General features: G+C 40.8%; 1 protein-coding gene across 6 annotated transcripts in view; it reads right to left on the minus strand.

Annotated features, from left to right (window-relative positions):
- Esrrg (estrogen related receptor gamma) overlaps positions 1-19,370 on the minus strand; it is a 604,577-nt gene that overhangs the window by 202,233 nt on the left and 382,974 nt on the right. The window contains exon 1 of one of the 6 annotated variants that reach the window (XM_040737763.1): positions 14,226-14,423. The exons of the other annotated variants lie outside the window; for them this stretch is intronic. Within the exon in view, the coding sequence (XP_040593697.1) occupies positions 14,226-14,281 (56 nt within the window). The 5' untranslated portion in view covers positions 14,282-14,423. Of the gene's footprint in view, positions 1-14,225; positions 14,424-19,370 lie in introns of those variants that run through there. 6 annotated transcript variants of the gene reach the window in all.

Below are 19,370 nucleotides of genomic sequence, written 5' to 3' on the forward strand. Positions count from 1 at the left end.
AAAAACAGAGAAGAAGAAAATAAAAAAAGGTGAAGGAACAAGTCAATAACTATATTTTAAAATATGGACACAAATAATAGGAAAGCTGGTGAACATTTTGGGGGATCCAAGAAGGACTGACTGTTGGAATTTTGACCTTTGACATTTGAAAAGCGTTTTAAATCAGTGCATGCGATATTCTTGAACATCAAGATCTTATAAATATCTTAGGCACAGGAGTCCACGTAATGGTATTGCATATACACACACAGAAAAGTTTGTCTTTGTTCATGTTAAAGGTTTACGTGTGTTCATGTGTACAGTATATGCATGTGTACACACAACAGTATTTCTCCAACTAACACCTTGCTATTTCCTTATTTTATATGCCTTACTGGATGTGACCAAGTGCCAATGTTTCGAAATACTAATTAATTTCAACCCCCCACCAAAGAAACAGATACATTAATTTTATTCTAACATACAAAATAAACTAGATTTAGTATAGTGTAATGTTTGTGACTTTTCTCTATTCTAAACAAAATACTGACTGTGTCACCCAAATGAGATAAATTTCCTGCAGTGCTGCTCCTTCCTAGTCCACACAGAACCCTATATTAACAGTTGTTCTTATTAGCAGCTTTCTTATTCCTAAGCAGTGGCTTGTTTGTATGTTTTTTTAACAATTATAAGAATGGGGAATCTATTATTCCTTTTATTTATTTTCAGGCTTTTCGCTTTGGAAAAACTGTGAATCAAGTAATCCAATTAAACATAAAAATAACAGAATAATCTGTCAGTGGAACTCTTTAGAGATGAGAAAGATCACATCAAACGACTGTCCATCAACTTCTAATTTGGAAGCAATATCTCCATAACACTGACCTGCGCTGCCAACCTGACTCAGTTAACGACTCTTGCTTTACTTTTTACCACCTCCGAAAACAATCCCTGAAAGGTTTTACTCCCTAAGCTTTGAATGTGTGGTGTGAGGAGAGAGAATTCGAGAGTGAACACATGGTCCTTGCTTGTCTTTTCTGCCCTAAACAAAGCCATCTACATAGTCCATTGAGCACTGTTGGGGCAACAAGGGACACAGGTCCTCCCGCAGGGCTCTTGTCTTCCATCTCTCCCTGCCCTTCTCAGAGCAAGGCAGGGGTTCTGTTTTTAGTACACACTGCAGTTCAGTGTTAATCCTGTTTTATGTTGTTCACACCTGCTCATGACTGGCAGGCTGCTGATGGTCTGTGGTCCGTGTTGCCTGGGAGGAATCCACTCCCCCCTGATCACAGAGAAGAGCGACAAGAGCTACCGTCCACCCAGGACTGGAAAGAAAGTCATGGGATGGATCCTACAAAACCAGTGTCTGCTGCGAATCGGGGTCTGGCGTCTCCAGGTTTCTACCCACAAAAATTTAATTAAACCACTTGGTCTTTTTCCACAGAAAGAGTGAACTCTCTTGGCTGTTTAGTTCCTTGAGCTTTTATGTCTTTGGTAAAACTGATATAAATGTGGTGTGTGTATAGTTGGGGGTCGGAGTCACTCTAGTCATACGAGACAGACATCTTACACCATCACTTGCTGCTCTGTGTCTTTAGCGGTAGAATTTGGGCTTTAAATCGTTTAAAATAGTCTTACGGCATTCATGGAATTTCATATCCACAATGAATTTCAGAACAGATATATGTAGACATACACACACACACATACATATATAATATATGTACACACACAGACACACACACACACACACACACACACACACACACAGGTTGGCGCTGGTACCCATAGTGTGGCCAGAGCAGAAACATGTGCAGGCTATGGATGTTCTTTTCCCACCATGGCTGTGACCCCTGAGCTGCAAGTGAAATGATTTCTTTTTGGTAGCAGCAATAAATTTAATCCATGTCACAGACAGGGGAGAACAAGAGTAAAGAACACTCCAAGACTGACAAGGGAATCAGGCAAAGGCAGTCAGTCATTCAAAAAAAAAAAAAAAAGATCCAAGACACCACGTCTGCTCTGTACTTTGGAACAAGTTATAAACGGTTGTGGACTCACTCAAAGGCACAAAAACTCACCCAGTCCTGACGTGACCTCATGTGAAGATGCCCCTTGTCTTACACAGGTCCAGTGGTGGCCTCAAAGCCCTTCATGCCCCTGCAGAGCCAGCTGCTGACCATAGATGGGTGCAGAGAGCTCCTACTGGCCCGTGCAGGGCAGTCTGACGGGTGACCAACATCCAGGGGGGTCGGTTGGTGGCCTTGGGATCACTTCGGAACATCTCTGCAAACCCTTTGGTCACTGCTATGGCCAACAAAGCCCGTGGGGCCTCAGCACCAGCTTGAGGAGCCCCATGTACTGACTCCTCAGAGGGCCCAATCATTTATGGAAAACTTTTCAATCTTCTCTGTGGAAACAGGAAGAAGGTACAGCATAGTGGGGTTCTCAGAACACGGAGGGTGAAGCATCAGAGGCTCTGGTAGTCTCCTCAATTTCCTTTGAAATCATCCACTCCATGACCATTTAGCATCATGCCTGATGCTCTGTGTACAAGGAGAGGGCAGGGGAGAAGGAAATGGGCGAGAGGGGGCTTCATCACAGAAACATTTGCGTGAATTCTCAGGATAGTCAGCCTTGTTCCCACAGGACGGATACCAAACAAACCCTTTCCATACTCAGTACAAGGTACCGTGGGTGGCTACTCTCTAACAACACCGAAGAAATGCATTTGCTAAAATGATGTTACAATAGGCTTCTCAGAGTAGAAGACAGAATTCATGGATCTCCCAAATTCTGCTACAGCCCATCAGAGAATAAGGACTAGTTGTCATTTCCAATTTGATTATGGAATATGAACAGCATATAAATAAATTCAATTATTGGGCTGGATCACACAAAATTGCTGATATTTGATCATTTTTTTTCACCTACAAAATAGCAACTTCATATAGTTCAACCTAATATAATTAGAACCCCATTAGATTATTACTATATAAAATGAAAAATACTCTTATGTTTTCACAGGTAATTTCACAATTTGAAGTTTGACTTTGCTTTGATTTGCTAATTTCTCAAGGTTTGTTTTTTAAAGTTTCTTTTCTTTTTTTGGGGGGGGTTTTGAGGCAGGTTTTCTATATGGCTTTGGAAACTGTCCTGGAACTAGCTCTTGTCAACCAGACTGGTCTTGAACTCACACAGATCAGCCTGCCTCTGCCTCCCGAGTGCTAGGATTAAAGGCATGCACCACCACCACCTGGCTTTAAAGTTTCTTATAAAAATTATAGCACTTACCAGTGTTGAAAGTTGGAGCTGCACTTGGAGGAGGGGGGATAGCCCAGTGACAGGGTCTAGGTATGACCCACAGCATCACAAACAAAAGAAAACAAGATAAAAACAAAAGGACTGCAACCTACCTACCAGAGCCTTGGGTGTACAGACCAGTAGTCAAGAGCTCATCAGCAACCAGCTTACACAAGAACTTTCATTCACAGCCACACAAGACCACACGGCTACCCAGCCTGTGCTCAGCGCACAAGGGCTTACGAAACATCTTCTCCTTGAGCGAATTCACTAAAGGGAACTGAAATGTGGACTCCCCTCCCCAGCCCCCAAAACTTTGAAAGTTTGCTTGTGACAGAAAGATTCTTGCAGATCAAACAACATTTAGCAGGCTCTGTGTAGGGTTGGAGATGCGAACGCATCCCCTTCAGACAAGGAGGGGAAGAAATCGAACAGCCACACTTGATCAAGGTACCTGCTGCCACCTTCCAGCGCCGCTCCGGATAATGGCCGCTAGTGAGCAGACTTAAGACCACCTTATTTTGATTACAGGGTTTTCCTCGGGCAGAAATTTTTATTTCACTTTGAATCTTAAAACCATTCCGTTTCCAGCCATGCATTTTTATGTTTACAATTGACATCTTCATAAAAGAACGGAACCTTTGAGAGACGGCTCAGAGGCATGAAGGTTGCCGGCAGTAAGTGCTTAAATGATTTCACACCTAAATGGAGCCCAGTTGTTTTTAGTTAAAATTTAATAATCCTTAAACTGACGACCTTTCTTCTGCAGAAAGGCCCCGAGTTGCAAAAAACCGAACTTTCCAATGAGATACATTTTAAGAAACTAGTGCTGAACAAAGGCCTGTATAAACCCTCAACGCTTTGTCAATTCATCAGCGTGCGAACACTCTGTCCCTCAGTCCCCCACTGCTGGGGGCTCGTATGGAACGGTGGTGCCTCACTTAATCGAAGACTATTGATTCGAGTGTGTCACAGTGATCTCATTGAGAGTAATCAATAGTAATCCAAAATCAATCACTCTGATCTTGCACTACCATTTATCAAATCTGAATACGCCAAATTATTTGTAGGCATCAAATTACAAAGAAGAGAAAATGGTACAATTGGGAAAGTTAATGGCTTGTATTAAAAGCCAAACCAGGATCCCCTCCCCACAGTAAGGAAGAGTACTTTAAGATGGACTATTATTTAGACAGAAACATTTATCTTTTCATTAAAGCATCCCAAATTTATAATTAATCTCACACCACTAATTTTTTTAAAATAGGACCTATCTGGTTCAACACAGCAGATAACACACTCACTGAGTCCCTGAACTTAACTGTTCACACCATCATTTTATAAGTCTGATAAGCTAAAGTTTCAAATGCCTGTCACTCATCAGCTAGGACAGCAAGGATCCCCAATCGACACAGAGCATAACTGCATCTTGGAGCATAGAAATGGTGTTTAATCGAGCCAGGGCTGGTTAGGCAAGCTAATTTCTCCAGAGAATGGGCACCAGCATCCTTGTACCTGCTTATCAGAGACGCTGCTGTGGATGCCGAAGGTTCCTTTATCAACACATCCCCTTGTAATTTAGTCAAGGTAATAAATCCTTCTATTCATTAGCTCACACTCAAAAGCACCCCTCCTTATTTAACTTGAATGGGAAGAAAGGGGGCCCAGAGTGTCTAAAACATTTACTTTTGCTAATGTAAAAGTGCTGGCATTTTACTTCATTCCGATAAGCTGGTGCCACTGAAAGAGATTATTCTTTTCTTATTCAAACCTATCAGCGTTTTGTAAAAAGCTCTCCCAATCTTATCTGGAGTGCGAGCCAGCGTGGTTACTGAAAACAGCCTGCACTGCTCTTCTCTCCCTCTGCCAGGCTATCTGATAAGCCCCCAGCTAACGAACTGTATTTACACACAATCAAACAGAAGTTGTATCTCCCACCGCTCTGCAGCCAGGTTCCACGTTGCCATTGGTTTTTCTGCTGTGACATTAACTTAACAAAAATGTCAACAGCCAGTATCCCAAACTGACAACCATCGGGAAAACACTATAAAAAGCACTCGGGTAGAATGTTCGGGAAACAAAACAAAAGGAAAAGACACAAATGGGGGGTGTTGGAATTCACAGAGGAAATAAAGGGTGCTGCGTGTGTAGGGAGGGTACTCTTTCACCAAGCTGAGTGGTCCTTTAGCAAAGCAAATGGAAAGGAACAGAAATTTTTTAATGGGTGTATGTCTTGGAAATGGAGAGGGAAAGTGTTCAGAGAACACTAGAGCTACCAGGCACGCCCCCTCCTGCCACCTGGAGGCAGAGAAGTTCTACAAGGCAAGCAAAAGAAGACAATAGACATCAAAGAACTTACCCTGGAAACTGAAGAGAAAGTAATGCTGTCACATATGGTGACCACATCTCAGGACAAGTTTTCCAGTCATCAAAAGCCTCATAAATGCTCTAGACATTAAAGTTTTATTCAATATAAGGAAATACGTAAATACAATTGGAGTGGAACTTTTTACCCTCACATTATTTTTTTTTTATTTCCTCAGACTTAACCAACTGAATGCGTTCACTATAAACGTTATGAAAAAAAGAGACATGTCATCCAGGAGGTTAATTCTTCACTTTCATCTTGGAAAGGCCTCCCACCAGGTTGTGGTCCAAAGAAAGTGAGAGCAGGCGTTGGTTTTCAAGTAGTACTTTGGGGGCATGAGAAACAACAGGGACATTTCTAGAACATGAGAGAATTCTGAAATGTACTGGAACAACGGGGTCACAAGACATTCTTGTATGCAGGAAAGAATTCTATGCAGGAGCTTGTGTCTCTAAAACACCCATGGGTGCCTCACTTTCCTTGGACAACCTGCTAAGAGGGAACAGAGAGATCAACCCCATGTTTCCACCTGAGGCCAAATCCCGATGCTGTCTAGACTCCAGTGGGAAGAATCCCCAAGCATGCACCTCAGCACCCTTCAGCTGACAGTGGCTTCCCAGCTGAGGAGGCAGGTCTCAGTCAAGTCTACAGACAGAAGGATGCTCTGTCATTTCACGGGGTCCAGCACCTACTGCGTACAGTCACCTCCTCCTGGGGGAAAGGCATGGCTCATTCCTTTTCCCTGACTGCAGGTACAATGATCCTTCTCCAACTCTCATATCTGTTTTGACAAATGAGCGGCTGCCAAGAAAGCTTCTTTAGAATACGCTTGCATTTGGGGTAAAAATGAATGATATTTAGCATAGTCATCTTTGGGTTTGGGGGAGCGTTAATGTACTACAAGAACGTGGGATTATGGAGGGCAAAGGGCAGTCTGGAGAACAGCTCACAACTGAATGATTCTCCTGAAGAAACAGGAGAACTTCCGGTGTTTTTTCATATTGCCTACTGTTTTTACTAAGTTTGTATATAAGCCTTTTCATGTTTCCCAAGCTAAGGAAATTCTCATGACTGTTGTGTATGAACAACTTGGAAAGCATACCTGGGAAACGCAGTTTAACTAGTCTTGTGAGCATCAAAAGGAAAGGGAATGCAGGCTGATTGAGCAAGCCTTTTCTTCAATTCTCAAAAGCCACGAAACAAATGGGCAAAGTGTTTGTGGAGTAGATGAAAAGAGAATTATCGTTGGCCAAGATCTTATTCTGACCCCGGGGGTCAGGGGTAGAATTCAGCAAAGCCTCTGCTTATGTCTGTGCATAAATTCTTGATTTAGTTTTAAATGTTTCTCTGCACACTGACTAAGCCATGCAAGCAGAGAGCACAAGAGGTTCTTGCTTTACTTTTTAAGAAAATGTAGGCAAAAGCTCCACAAAAAGAGATGCTATTTGGAGTAGCCTTCCTAGGCGCCTGAGGATTCTCCACAATTTTGAATTTTTTTGTTTGTTTGTTTGTTTGTTTCCCAAATAAAAGTCATGAAGGTTTATCACCTCCGAGACACATGCCTCGGCTCCCCATCTCACAGCCTGCTAGGGGGATTTGAATAAACTACACACTCCCATCCATGTAGTCTATAATCCCTATGTTAGTTTTAAATAAGAAGCCAGGAGGGAGTCTGGCTCCCATCCCCTTCACCTCACCCATCCTATCTCTGATGTATGTGAGAATTTATTGTTTGCTTCCCTTATATTTAGTACCATCCTAGCCAACTGTTTGTGGAGAAGGTGGATGATGAAGCGGAGTCAAATTGACACGTCTGTGATGTGCCTGGCAGCCCTCAGCGTGCCCAATATTAATTTGTTTTCTTTGGCTAGGTAGGCGCTGCCAGTGTGTATTACACGTGAGATGCACTCCAGTCCCGGTGATGAAAATTCTGCATGCGGTTAGGTTGCACTGGAGACCACGGGAAAAAGCACATTTGTGATGATAATAGCTTCATACAATTAAAACATCAATTCATGTTTAGGCTCTTGTGGTAGCGTACAATCTAATCTCACATAAAGTCCTGATGACCATTCACTTTAATATGTGGTAGATTTTTAAATGTCAAAGCCAATGTTTTGTTCAGTACTTTAACAGCTAGCATTGTATGTTAAAATCTATAGTTAAATGCACATGTAGATCTTTGGTAGTATAGTGAAATAGATTTCAAGGAACCAGTGAAGAATCCAATTTTTAAATAACTGTACCTGTCTTTTGTTGCTTTGCCTTAACAAGTAACCTTCAAAATATAAAGGCCTTGCCACAATTTGTGATGCATACTGTTTGAAGAAATTAAAATATATAATGCCAGCTCCCTTCAAAAATATCTTTCAGAAATCAAAAAAAAGAAGTGCATGTATGCAATACACCCATATGTGATGCAGGAAAAAAAAATCTAGATCCTTTCAATTGAATATTTCACGAAAACTGGCAAAATACTGTTCAAAATATCAGAGAAAAAGAAACAACTGCCACTGTTGGAAGAAACAACAGGAAGGGGAGATCTGCCGGGAACAAGTCCGGCTGGAAAATGTTTCATTAGCTGAGGCATCCTAAGACCTCCGAAAGGGAAAGTCTAATGTGGATTTGAGATGAGAAGAGACGGTCAGGTAGGCCCTTCAAAGGGCAGAGGGCTGTCACTCAGCACCTCAGAAAGTGATGGGTGACCCTGATCTGATGCCTCCGAGTACAGGAGAAGCTGGCAGGAATTTTCCATAAACACCAGAGCAAGAATTTGATAAAGCGTTATGCAAATAAATAAAGGTAGGAAATGAGCCCAGCACTTCTAAGGCATGTATAAATTTGAACAAGAATTAGACGATCAGAAAAAGCAATTGCATGAATGTTTTCTATCAACACACACAGAGATTTATGAAAGTAAAAATCACAGAATTCTAAATTTACCTTGGAGAGTAAAACTTAATTAACGAAAACCCAGGGTTTATTTTATAGACATAGAGCACCTATTAGATTTATCCATTTTTCTCTTAGAAAAAAAATAAGCAAATGATTTATTTACTGGGTGCAATAATAAAAATTCACATTTTTACATTTGTTTGAGACCTACCCTGCTGTTTACTAACATGTATTTGTCAGGCCATTTGTATAGGAAAAGATGTAGCCAGGAGCTATTTCAAAATATTCTACTGGATACGGTCTCAACCCATTAAATTATGCATTTACCATCAGCAGTTGATTTCCTATTTTACAAATTATTTATGGTTACTAGATGCTGAATGCATAAGTGAATAAAATTTTTAAATTAAAAATCAGACAAAAAAATCCGTGCATTTTAGGTTACCTGTTCACCTGTCCAGTGTATAATAGCCAAATCAAATTTTTTCCAATTGAGCCTGATAAATACCTAAAACATGAATTGAGGGTTAAAACCATGCCTGGCAAATTTAATTGGCCGGTCACCATTTATGTATACACCTAAGACTTACTTTATTAGGCAAAAGCCTGTGAATAACATTAACATATCTAAACTGTCTATATATATCCCTCTCCCCACATGTATGTGTATTTCACATGCAGTTAAACATACAAACATATCCCCCCATGCATCCTAGCAGCTGCTTGTGATTTTAAAGGACCGCATGTGCATTTATTTATCAGACATGGCATCAATAAGCTATATCCATGAGATGTGGCCACAGGAGAAAAAAATAATCAATGACAAAACATGCAAAATGCAGCAAGAATGGCGAGCTGGAGAGACGCCTGGTGTCACAGGGATGACACTATCAAATGCACACGAATATGACTGGAGAGAGGTGAAATATTTCACTGTCAGGGAACAGAGAAGAGCGCAATTCATTTCTATCTCATGTGTTTTAGGACAATGACAATTTAATACAATACCAGTGGGTATATAAGAGATAAAAACTGAACAAACTGGCCCAACATAATCAAAGATTTTCTCCAGAGAGCTGGCGCGGCCGGAGCTCGCTTGCACTGTAACACGTCAACCTGGTATTGTTTCTCTCTCCTGTGAATTTGCTTGGGAGCTGGCTCAGAGCACAGCGTGTCTACTGCAAGGACCTTGAAGTTCTCCCGTGATCCTGTGTTTGCTCCCCTCTTCTCTCTAAATGCTTGCCGGGCAAATCTAGAAAGTTTATTCGCTATCAATTGGTTTCATAAAAATCACTGCTGTGGCAGGGCCACTTCTGTGTAAAGCACTGGCCAGACAGTATGCATTTTAACCTAGTCTACGGAATCATACAAAGTGGCTGACCATCTCTGGCCCTGCAACACAAAGGTCTGGTCTGTTTAGTCACTAGAAGCAATGTCGAGGAATTTCTCACAAGTCATACAGACTTGCAGTTCAGACACTGTGCTATCTTCCCGAGGAATACCCCCCTTCTTTGTCTGTACCTCTACCAGGAGGAAGGTATCGTTAAAGTATTGTCCAACAGAACCCTGGAGAAGTTAGCTGCTCTCTTTGATGAATAGCACCAGGTATGGAAAATTAATTGCCAAAGTATGACCCAGCTAATGAGAAGGCCCTTATCTTTTCTCAACAAGGAAACACAAGTATTTTTTCTGCCGGCTCAATATTTTACAAAAAAAAATGCCTAAAGTGTTATTAACTAAATAAAAATCTGATCAAAAACCTCAATCAAAGCCACGAGTGATCATACATTCTAAGGTCTGGACTATTTGAAGTGAAAAGTGATTTCCTATGTTATTTTCCTCCTAAGATTTAAATTTCCCTCTTTCACTCTCTCTCAACCTCAGGGAAAAAATCCTTTCCCCTTGCTAGCATTTTAACAGTAGAATTTCAATACCATTTTTCAAGAAGTAGCCACCATGCATTACAGGTCAGATTAAATTAAGGAAATATATCAAACACTATCAATGCAGAGTATATATTTTTAAAGAAACAGCGCTACCTTATTGGGGGGGGGAGATGCTAGAAAAAATGATCATCCATGCAAGAGAATTAATGGCTATCCACAAGGGTTTTGCTAATAACATGGGTTAATTACCACTGCAACACACTAGGTTCAGTAAATAAAGCTGCAGAGCCACAAGCACATTAAGATAAGAGGCCATCACTGTAGGAGAGAACAAGCCTCCACCATTGCCCTTGCCTCTGCTAAGATGGGAAGCTGTTTAAACTCACTACCAAATGTGCACCGGGCAATACCCTCATACCCTAACACAAAGGGCTAGTAGGACATAGGTGTCTGTCATCACCCCCATTCAACATGTATTGCATTAACTCAGGGACACTTTTTACAAAATTCTCTTTTGCTTACTTCAAAAGAAAAAAATAAATCATGAGTTACATAATAAAAATCACTTGGGGGCACACACACATATACATATTCACACCATATACATACATAGTTTAGGACATGCACCATACTCGTTTGATTCTTAGAAAAACAGGAAGGTTCTGTTCAGTTTTGTGTCAGGCAAGGTTAAGGATCTACAGCCAAAGAATGCTAATTGCTGTTGGCTGTATTTTCCAGAAAATTACCCAGATTGTCTGAGGACCTGACATCACCTACCTTAAGGTTGCAACTGTTTGCAACATATTTATACAGAAAGTAATGAGTTCTGAGTTAAGCAGTTTGGGTGTTCTACCTCAGAAAAATAAACTCAAAGTGCCTCTTGATGGTTCACAAATTATGTTGTATCTAAAGGAACCTGGGTACGTTCTTTTTTTTTTCTTTAAAAACAAATAGTACCCATACCTACTATGATTTAGGCTTTTGTCGCTGCTATGATTCTACACAGGTTTCTTTCTTATTTTTGTTCCTTGTATTTCCCTACGATAGTATCATTTTGGGAGAAGTCTATTTCAATTCAGGTTAGCTTTTCCTGAGAAGACATGAGTCCGAGGGGAAAATAAAAATCAACACCCTGAAACACAGGAAACCATACACAATAAAATTTGCATAGCTCTGAGCAGGGATCCTTACAAACATGAAACTGTTAATGTTCAGTGTCTAGATTTCAACCATCAAGCTGAAATTTCCTAAACTGCCACTTCCCCTCCTTGTCTGTTTTGGAGTGTTTCAATTGCCTTCTCCCAACAGCTGTGACAACTGTTAAAACAGTCAGTAAAATTAAGTCCGCTCTATAATCCTGTAGTCAATGTTACATTTTAATCAGAGGTTGAAAGGGATTCGTGTGACGAGCGCACTCATTTAGAATGATTACACAGACACATATGTCAAAACCAGCAGATACATTATTTCCGTCTATTTATGCTATCAGCTATTACTGCTACTCAATGGGAAACAAGCCTTACAGCATTGTGTTCTTGAAAGTGCTGGCGCCTTTCCTAAAATAAAAAAAAAAAAGATGTATGTACTTACATAGTTAAAGGTTAACATTTTAAGATCTCTTAATGGTGGTCAATAAATTGCATGAATCTTTTTAACAGCCTCCCAAGCAGAAATGGTCCAATATTTCCCTTGGAAACTGCATAACTCAGGTTTCATTTCTGTGTATACACACGTGATGGGGTTGAAACCAGCACAATTACTATGAATATTAATAGCATGTATAAATTCTGTGGTTTATTAATTGAGACAGAAAGACAGATGCGTTGCTCAGCCCTGGATCTTTCGGTCTGTCCAGTGAACCACGTAAACATCACAACTGCACCCACACAATAAATCTGTATTTTTTAAAGATGACTTTTAATTGAGCCAAAAAGAAAGGAAGAAAGGAAGGAGAAAGCAAGAGAGAGAGAGAGAGAGAGAGAGAGAGAGAGAGAGAGAGAAGGAAGGAAGGAAGGAAGGAAGGAAGGAAGGAAGGAAGGAAGAAAAACAGAAAGAAAGCTAGTTTGAATCTTGCGCCAAAGCCAAAAGGACATGTGCCCTGGTTTCATTTAAACATGTCTGCTCTAAGAAGCCTATCTAAACTAATTATTCAAGTTAGGTATAAGAAGTTAGATTCAAGGACACTACTTTTTTCCATGAACCCTTTGGAGGGATATAAAGTTTGCTCTGTTTATTTATTTAGGAGACAAAGTTCAGAATCGGCGTGAGCTTAAGGCAGTCTCACTGACATGAAGACATTCCCGTTCTCCAGCCCAGGTGCACCGACCTTCTCACGGTACCTGCATGGGCAGCCTTACCTTTGTTTGTATCTCATTTTCATTCTCGAGCATTGTAAGGTTGGCGTTTCCCTTGAGTGCTTCACACAGATGCAAAGACAGCCTCTCAGTGCTTCAGATCCTAGTCTTGGCTAAATAGTTCCTTCCTGTGAGAGTGTGAGTGTGTGTGTGTGTGCATGTGTGTGTGTGTGTGTGCATGTATGTGCATGTGGGTGCACTCACACACGCTCAGACGCACACAGGCAACCAGAGACTGGGAGTCACTTCTCATCTCTCAATCATGAGGCTAAGCCAAGGGCAGTCACTAAGAAGAACAGTTAGTGGACATCTACCACCAACACACAGCCCCGGTGCCCAGAGTTTCATATTTTCTTCACAACCTTTCAAGAGAAAGATTTGCCAAGAGCACGCTTTTAAAAATTATAACAGTTAGTTTACTGTGATTCGAAGCTAATCTACCTGACTGAACAGAATGCAAAGGAGATCACTGACAGACAGCTTCGTGATCCAGGGATATTCTAGCTAAACAGTGAGTTGAAGTTAAGTTTATGACCTATTCATTTACACAATTTGCTTTCCCTACCCCTACTCACTGCCCCTGGACCTTTAATAATCTAAATATATAGACTATCCAGGGAGGTGTTCATAAATATGAGTGAATTGCATTTAAAGATGTAAAGTGCCCCTTTTATATATTTCCGGACACAATATGATACATAATCCAAACCCAGGACATACACACTGCCTATTTAAGGGAAGATTTTTCTATTTTTTTAAGTCACTAATGTTTCCTCTTCAGTTTTCTCCCCTTTAAATATTTATAATGTGTGACAATCTCATGTTACTTAACGGACTGATTTGCCAGTTAAGTACTGACTTAATGCTAACCACATAAATACCATTACCCTAGCTCTGAGCGGCACAGGGCTAGTTGCTAAATCGTTCTCCGCAGGAGAATTAATAAATGTACAATTTTGCCTCTAACTCCGCGCAGTAAAGGGTGACAGGGAGTTTCAAATATCTGTCAAACTGCAAATACATAAGAAGCACTCAGTAGAATAAATCATTATGAATATTGTATTTTAAAACATCTTTCCTAGGGAAAATGGGTCCGGGTAAAAGATGCATTTTAACAGTTCACTGAGCATTGGTGCCCAGAGCCTATTCTTAGCACCTGAACGAGAAGTGACTGTCACCCAGCTGTTTTAGTGACAGTCACAGGGCTGCCTCAAAGGTAACACCGTAGTCAGAGAACAATTCTCCACTTACTGAATTAGGAGATCACCCTCCACACAAAAGGCACCAGACAGACACCAACAAGCACCCACGCACGCCGAACACCCAGGCCACTAAGTGGGTCCGCGTGCACACACGCCGCCCTGTCCACGCTCCCGCACACACGCACCCCCCCCCCAACGCCGAGTTGCAAAAAGAAAGAAAGAAAAAAAAGGTACCTACTCTTCTTCGTAGTGCAGGGAAAAAGATTCGGGCAGGCAAAGTTCTACCGAATCCATGTGCGCCCGGCAACCATTATTTGTGCACCCCACCTATAAATCAAAGTTTCCTTGACACAGCCCGGTGCAATTAACACGCGCGTTCTCCCGGTGACAAGCCCATAGGCACGGCCAGTTGGGACCGAGGCTCGCACACTCTCTCCTAATCAAGGACTTAAAGCCCCGATTGGAGCTTATTAATATGAAGTAGGGCTTTACATATGCAGTCCCACCGGCCCAGGAGCGCTTCTGATTGGGGGGCCGCTGCCCAATCAGGAGGGAGGCGACGCGAGGCCGCTGGAGCTGCAGCCCGCAGGTAGGCAGGGCGCACGCCCGGAGCACGGTGGGCAAAGCTGCAGCCGGGCTGCAAAAGCCCCACGCGAGCAGCAGCTTTCCCTGTATTTATTCTTTTAATTCCTACCCTCCCACACGCCCGAGAAGCTTAAAAAAAAAGTAAAGAAAAAGAAAGAAAGGGGAAAAAATACCGACCGTAACTAACTTAACTCACTGTACACCGGAGCGATTTGCTGTTGGTTTTTCTAACCTCAGACCTATTTTGTTTTTGCAAAGAAGAACTCATGCCAATTCGATAAATTTGGCCTACGGATTCTGCGGAAGGTGCTGAACGAAGTTTATCCTGCCTCATTCTGTGTATTGAGTGCTCAGCCGGGGCAGCTGCTTTTTATTTATTTTGTTTATTATTATTATTATTGGCGTGTGCGATCTACTTTCTCATTAGCTTCTACTAATACCTTTCCTTGCTGTGTCCTAATATAAAGGGCATTTAAAAAATAAAATAAGAGATTCTTCGACATGATTTCAGCCCAAGAACTGACTGGTCGAGCCCTCTGGGGTGGAAGGTAGTAGCTTCCTAGCTGTACAGAAGAGGGAAGAGTGCATGCATGCAGTTGGAGAGGGGTAAACATTTTCTATATTCACTCACTCTCTCTCTCTCACTCTCTCTCTCTCTCTCTCTCTCTCTCTCTCTCTCTCTCTCTCTCTCTCTCTCTCTCTCTCTCTCTCTCTCTCTCTCTCTCTCTCTCTCTCTCTCTCTCTCCCCACTCCCCGCCCCTCTCAGCTGGCACAGCCTTTTAAAGCAAAGGTAAATAAATGATAGATGCTGCAGTGTGTATTGTCTCTTCCTTTCTAGGTTTGGGGAGGAAGACTAGGGGCTGGGACTGGGGGTGGGGGACGCCAACACCTTAATTAAATATCAGTATATTTTGACCAAATGAACATACAGTTGTTGGGGGAGGAGCACGAAGCGAGGCAATGAAACTATCCTGAAGTTTGTACTCATTTCAATACCGGCTTCCTAACCAGGGGACATACTCATACATAAATGATTTCACCCAGAACATTTAGCACTGAGGTGAAGCACAGATTATGAGCGTCTATTCGCAACACACCTGGCTTGTTTTAAATGATCAAATCAGAAATATTTTGTGTCTCACCCCACAGCCTGGCCTACAGGAAGCGGTGTGAGACTGATAATAATATGCAAAAATTATGGGGGCTTGTTCAAAAGTGTAAAAATGATGTAAGAGGGAACAGTGTTTCCTCTTACAATAGTGTATAGGCTGTTTTTAATTCTCAGACAATGAAGAGTATATTTGGGTTCTATTTTAAACTATAGGATTTTTTTGTGCTACCAAATGTACATTTGAAACAGATACCAGCTATTTATGGCAGAGAGTTATCTGCTACCTTATGGGGAGTTGAAAGACCCAGGGTTTTGATGGAATTCAGCTCTCCTGTGTCTGAAGTCTTACGGGATAGAAATAGTATAATCTCTGAGATCAAAATAAAACAGTTCAGATATTCAGTGTGTGTTAAATTCACCACATCAGAACTCAACTCTCTCAACCCTCTCAGATTTTCTAGGTCCTGAAGAAACAAAGCACTAAAATAGAACAGCCACATTAAAATTCAGAATGTAAAAATGACAGGCACGATTTTGTCGTCTCCCCCCCCCCATGTATTTAGCTATACTCAAGATAGGTTTTCGACTCCTTCTGAGTGTGCTTCATATGTACACAAGTTTCTAGAACCAGAACTCACACAGAAAAAAAAGAAAAAGAAAAAAAGGAAGAAAGGTTATGCTTGAAAATACTATACAAAAACAGGTAGTAAAAGCTTAATTACCAGTAGCATTATGCTGTCTATATTGTTAAATGTGAACTCTGCAATTAAGATGTAAATGTGGTTGTGAACAGTGAATTAAAAGAGCTCTGAGATGGAGAAGAAAATTCTAGCGCTCAGTAGATACCCAGTTTGAAAAATAAAATAAAATAAGAAGCCTTGCCTCTTCAGTCGAAAATGAGGTATGTAATCAGTTTACAATTAAAGAAATAAATAAAAAGGCATTTTGCAGGGAATGTGATTTTTTTTCTCAAATGCAATCAGAGAAATGCAAAGACGTATACTGCTTTTTAAAGAAAAGCATATTGCCCTCTCATTAACCTGATTTTTTTAAACTAAACTAAATTTTTCAAAAAAGTTAGTAGATTTATATACCTATTAAATATACACACACATATACACACATTTCAATGAAAGTTTCATATTTTATCCCAAAATAGTTATTTAAATTTAAAAATTATCTTGTATACTTGACACATCTTAACAACCCCAAAGAATGCATTCCAGGACACTTGTGCAGTGTCTTGTAAGGCATTCAGTCTCCTTGCCTTACCCTGCTGTGACAAAACCTGGCTGTATCCTTTGAAATGGCCCTTTAAAGACAAAGTTTGCTGTCGGGTCTTAAAGTCACCACATGGCCTAGAAGTGATCTTTGATTTCTCCAAATTTTCCTATTTGGGGAATTTATTTTCATGTCATGACTTCTTTACTATATACTTTGAAAAACATACTTAGACTCATGCATGCATCAGCCTGCTCTCTGTGTCCACTGAGAAACATGTACAGACATGCACAGTATTGTTTTATGCCTTACCCAAACTCGATTTCACACTGAATGACCAACGTTTGCTCTTTGAGTACTACTGGATATCCCTGGACCGTAACCCTAAAACACCATGTGCAACCTTGAGTGCAGCACAGCCAATTTAAAATAATACCCAATTGCACTAAACTTGTAAAAATTTTATAGAATACCACACACACACAGACACACAGACAGACAGACACACACACACACACACACACACACACACAGCTGGAAGCATCCTGGAGCTCCTCTCCAGCCACAGAGCTCCCTCACCTTGGAAGAGGCAGGAACAGAAAATCATTAGTAATAAACATGCCACCTGCAAAACAGAATGAAGCATCCGAGGATCTCAGAGAACATAGAGAAAAATCCCAGGATGGGTACAGAGGGGCTCAAGCCCAGATAAATACGGGCTGCTCATCTGTGTATGTACTTTACAGCCTTACCGCAAGGAGTCCACCCAAATCAGGAAAAAATGAAGCAAACAAAAGTACCCTGAAGACTGTAGAACAAGGAATCTAAATAAATTAGTTACTGTCAGGGTCATTTGTATCAGGCCTAGGTTCTACGCAGGATCCAAATCTCTTCTTCATTAGACAATGTAGTCACAAATATCCAAACATTCAATACAGAGGCACCAAGCAGATGGTAGATTTCATTTCTACTTGAATAAAACAGTAACAAGCAATGCCTAAGTGGAGACAAAAGATAATTTCCTGTGAATTGCATATGGCAGAAATTTTACATTTCCATCAAAGTAATGTCCTAAAGCATCCTGACACTGCATCTTAGGTTGGGCAAAGATGATGAGGAATGTTTGTCTTGGTGTCATTCTTGTGTTTTACTGTTTTTAGTTTTCAACTTCCTCCCTGAAAATCCAATAGGCTGAATCTACTGGATTGTTTAAAGTCACCTTTGGCATGTTTGAAGGTTTTTATTTGACATTGTACTGTCATCTATTACACATTTGAAAGCCAATGGCCTAATATAATGGTATTTCCAGTTTGCCTTGTAATCTGCCATTCCAGATTTCTCCTTCAGGTACTCAAACATTTGAAAGGTGGCTTGGCTTTTAGAACCACTTCCCCTACTATCTTAGACATATCACACGTGGTGCAATGAATCCCAGCACAAAAACCTAGCCAAGACTATCAGAAACTACTGTCCTTAAGTCCCAAAGGAAAACAATGACAATCCTCCTTCAGAAAAAAAATCAAGTACCAACCATGGAAGTCCAGGTGTCAGACCCCCTTCACATTCCCCAGAAACCCCGTAGCCTTGTGCAAGTCCCCTCACCCTGTTGCAGTATTTGCAGAATCCAGTCCCTATTGTGTCAGGAGACTGCTTAACTTTGCACCTTTCCCACAGAGAACACAGACTTCCATCCAAGTCAGGAATCCTACCTTCTATTACCGCTAGGCCTCCACCAATTCATCATACCACATCTTCTGTTGCTTTGATATTTAAATTATTGTCTCCATTGGCAAGAAGTAATCATTTCTGCTGAAAGTGGTTGCTCCCACAGAAGCACTAATAAAATAATAATAATAATAATAATAATAATGTCTCACTTACAAACAACACCAAACTCTTCTCCTAGTGCTTTTGGTGAAAGAGGAAGAGAAAAAAAAAAAAGGCAGGAAGAGTCAGAGAAACTACTAGAGGCAATTTGGTTTCTGTTTAATTAATTCAGGATTATTTTGCTTGCATTTTGTCAGGCTAATAATATACACAGGGAAGTGTCAGTAAAAATTAAATTATAAACTACAGTCAGTCCAGTGGGAAAACTGACTTTGGTTATATTGTGTTTCCAAGGCCCTCACTCTGATAAGATATCAAATGCGTGTTAGGGCATCCTGCAAGCTTTTGTAAGCTGCATGGCATGCATTGATGGAGACATAGTTAACATTGTGAAATTATACATTAACAAATGAGCTGCAGCTACATTCTTTCCTGAATGTTAAGCACCATGAGCTAAACACAGAAAACATTCAAGGTCAATGTCCCGTTTTTAGACCTTTTCAGGCGGCTGTAATATTATGATAATCAAGCTTAAAATATTCCTATAGAAAGGGTAAATTAGCCTTTTCACTTGAAAGATGATTATGATAAACAATAAACCCAAGAGGGGACAAAAATCCCTATTTTTAAAAGCTATAA

This window comes from Mesocricetus auratus, unplaced genomic scaffold, assembly GCF_017639785.1.
Source record: "Mesocricetus auratus isolate SY011 unplaced genomic scaffold, BCM_Maur_2.0 Super-Scaffold_100676, whole genome shotgun sequence".
Taxonomy (NCBI): domain Eukaryota; kingdom Metazoa; phylum Chordata; class Mammalia; order Rodentia; family Cricetidae; genus Mesocricetus; species Mesocricetus auratus.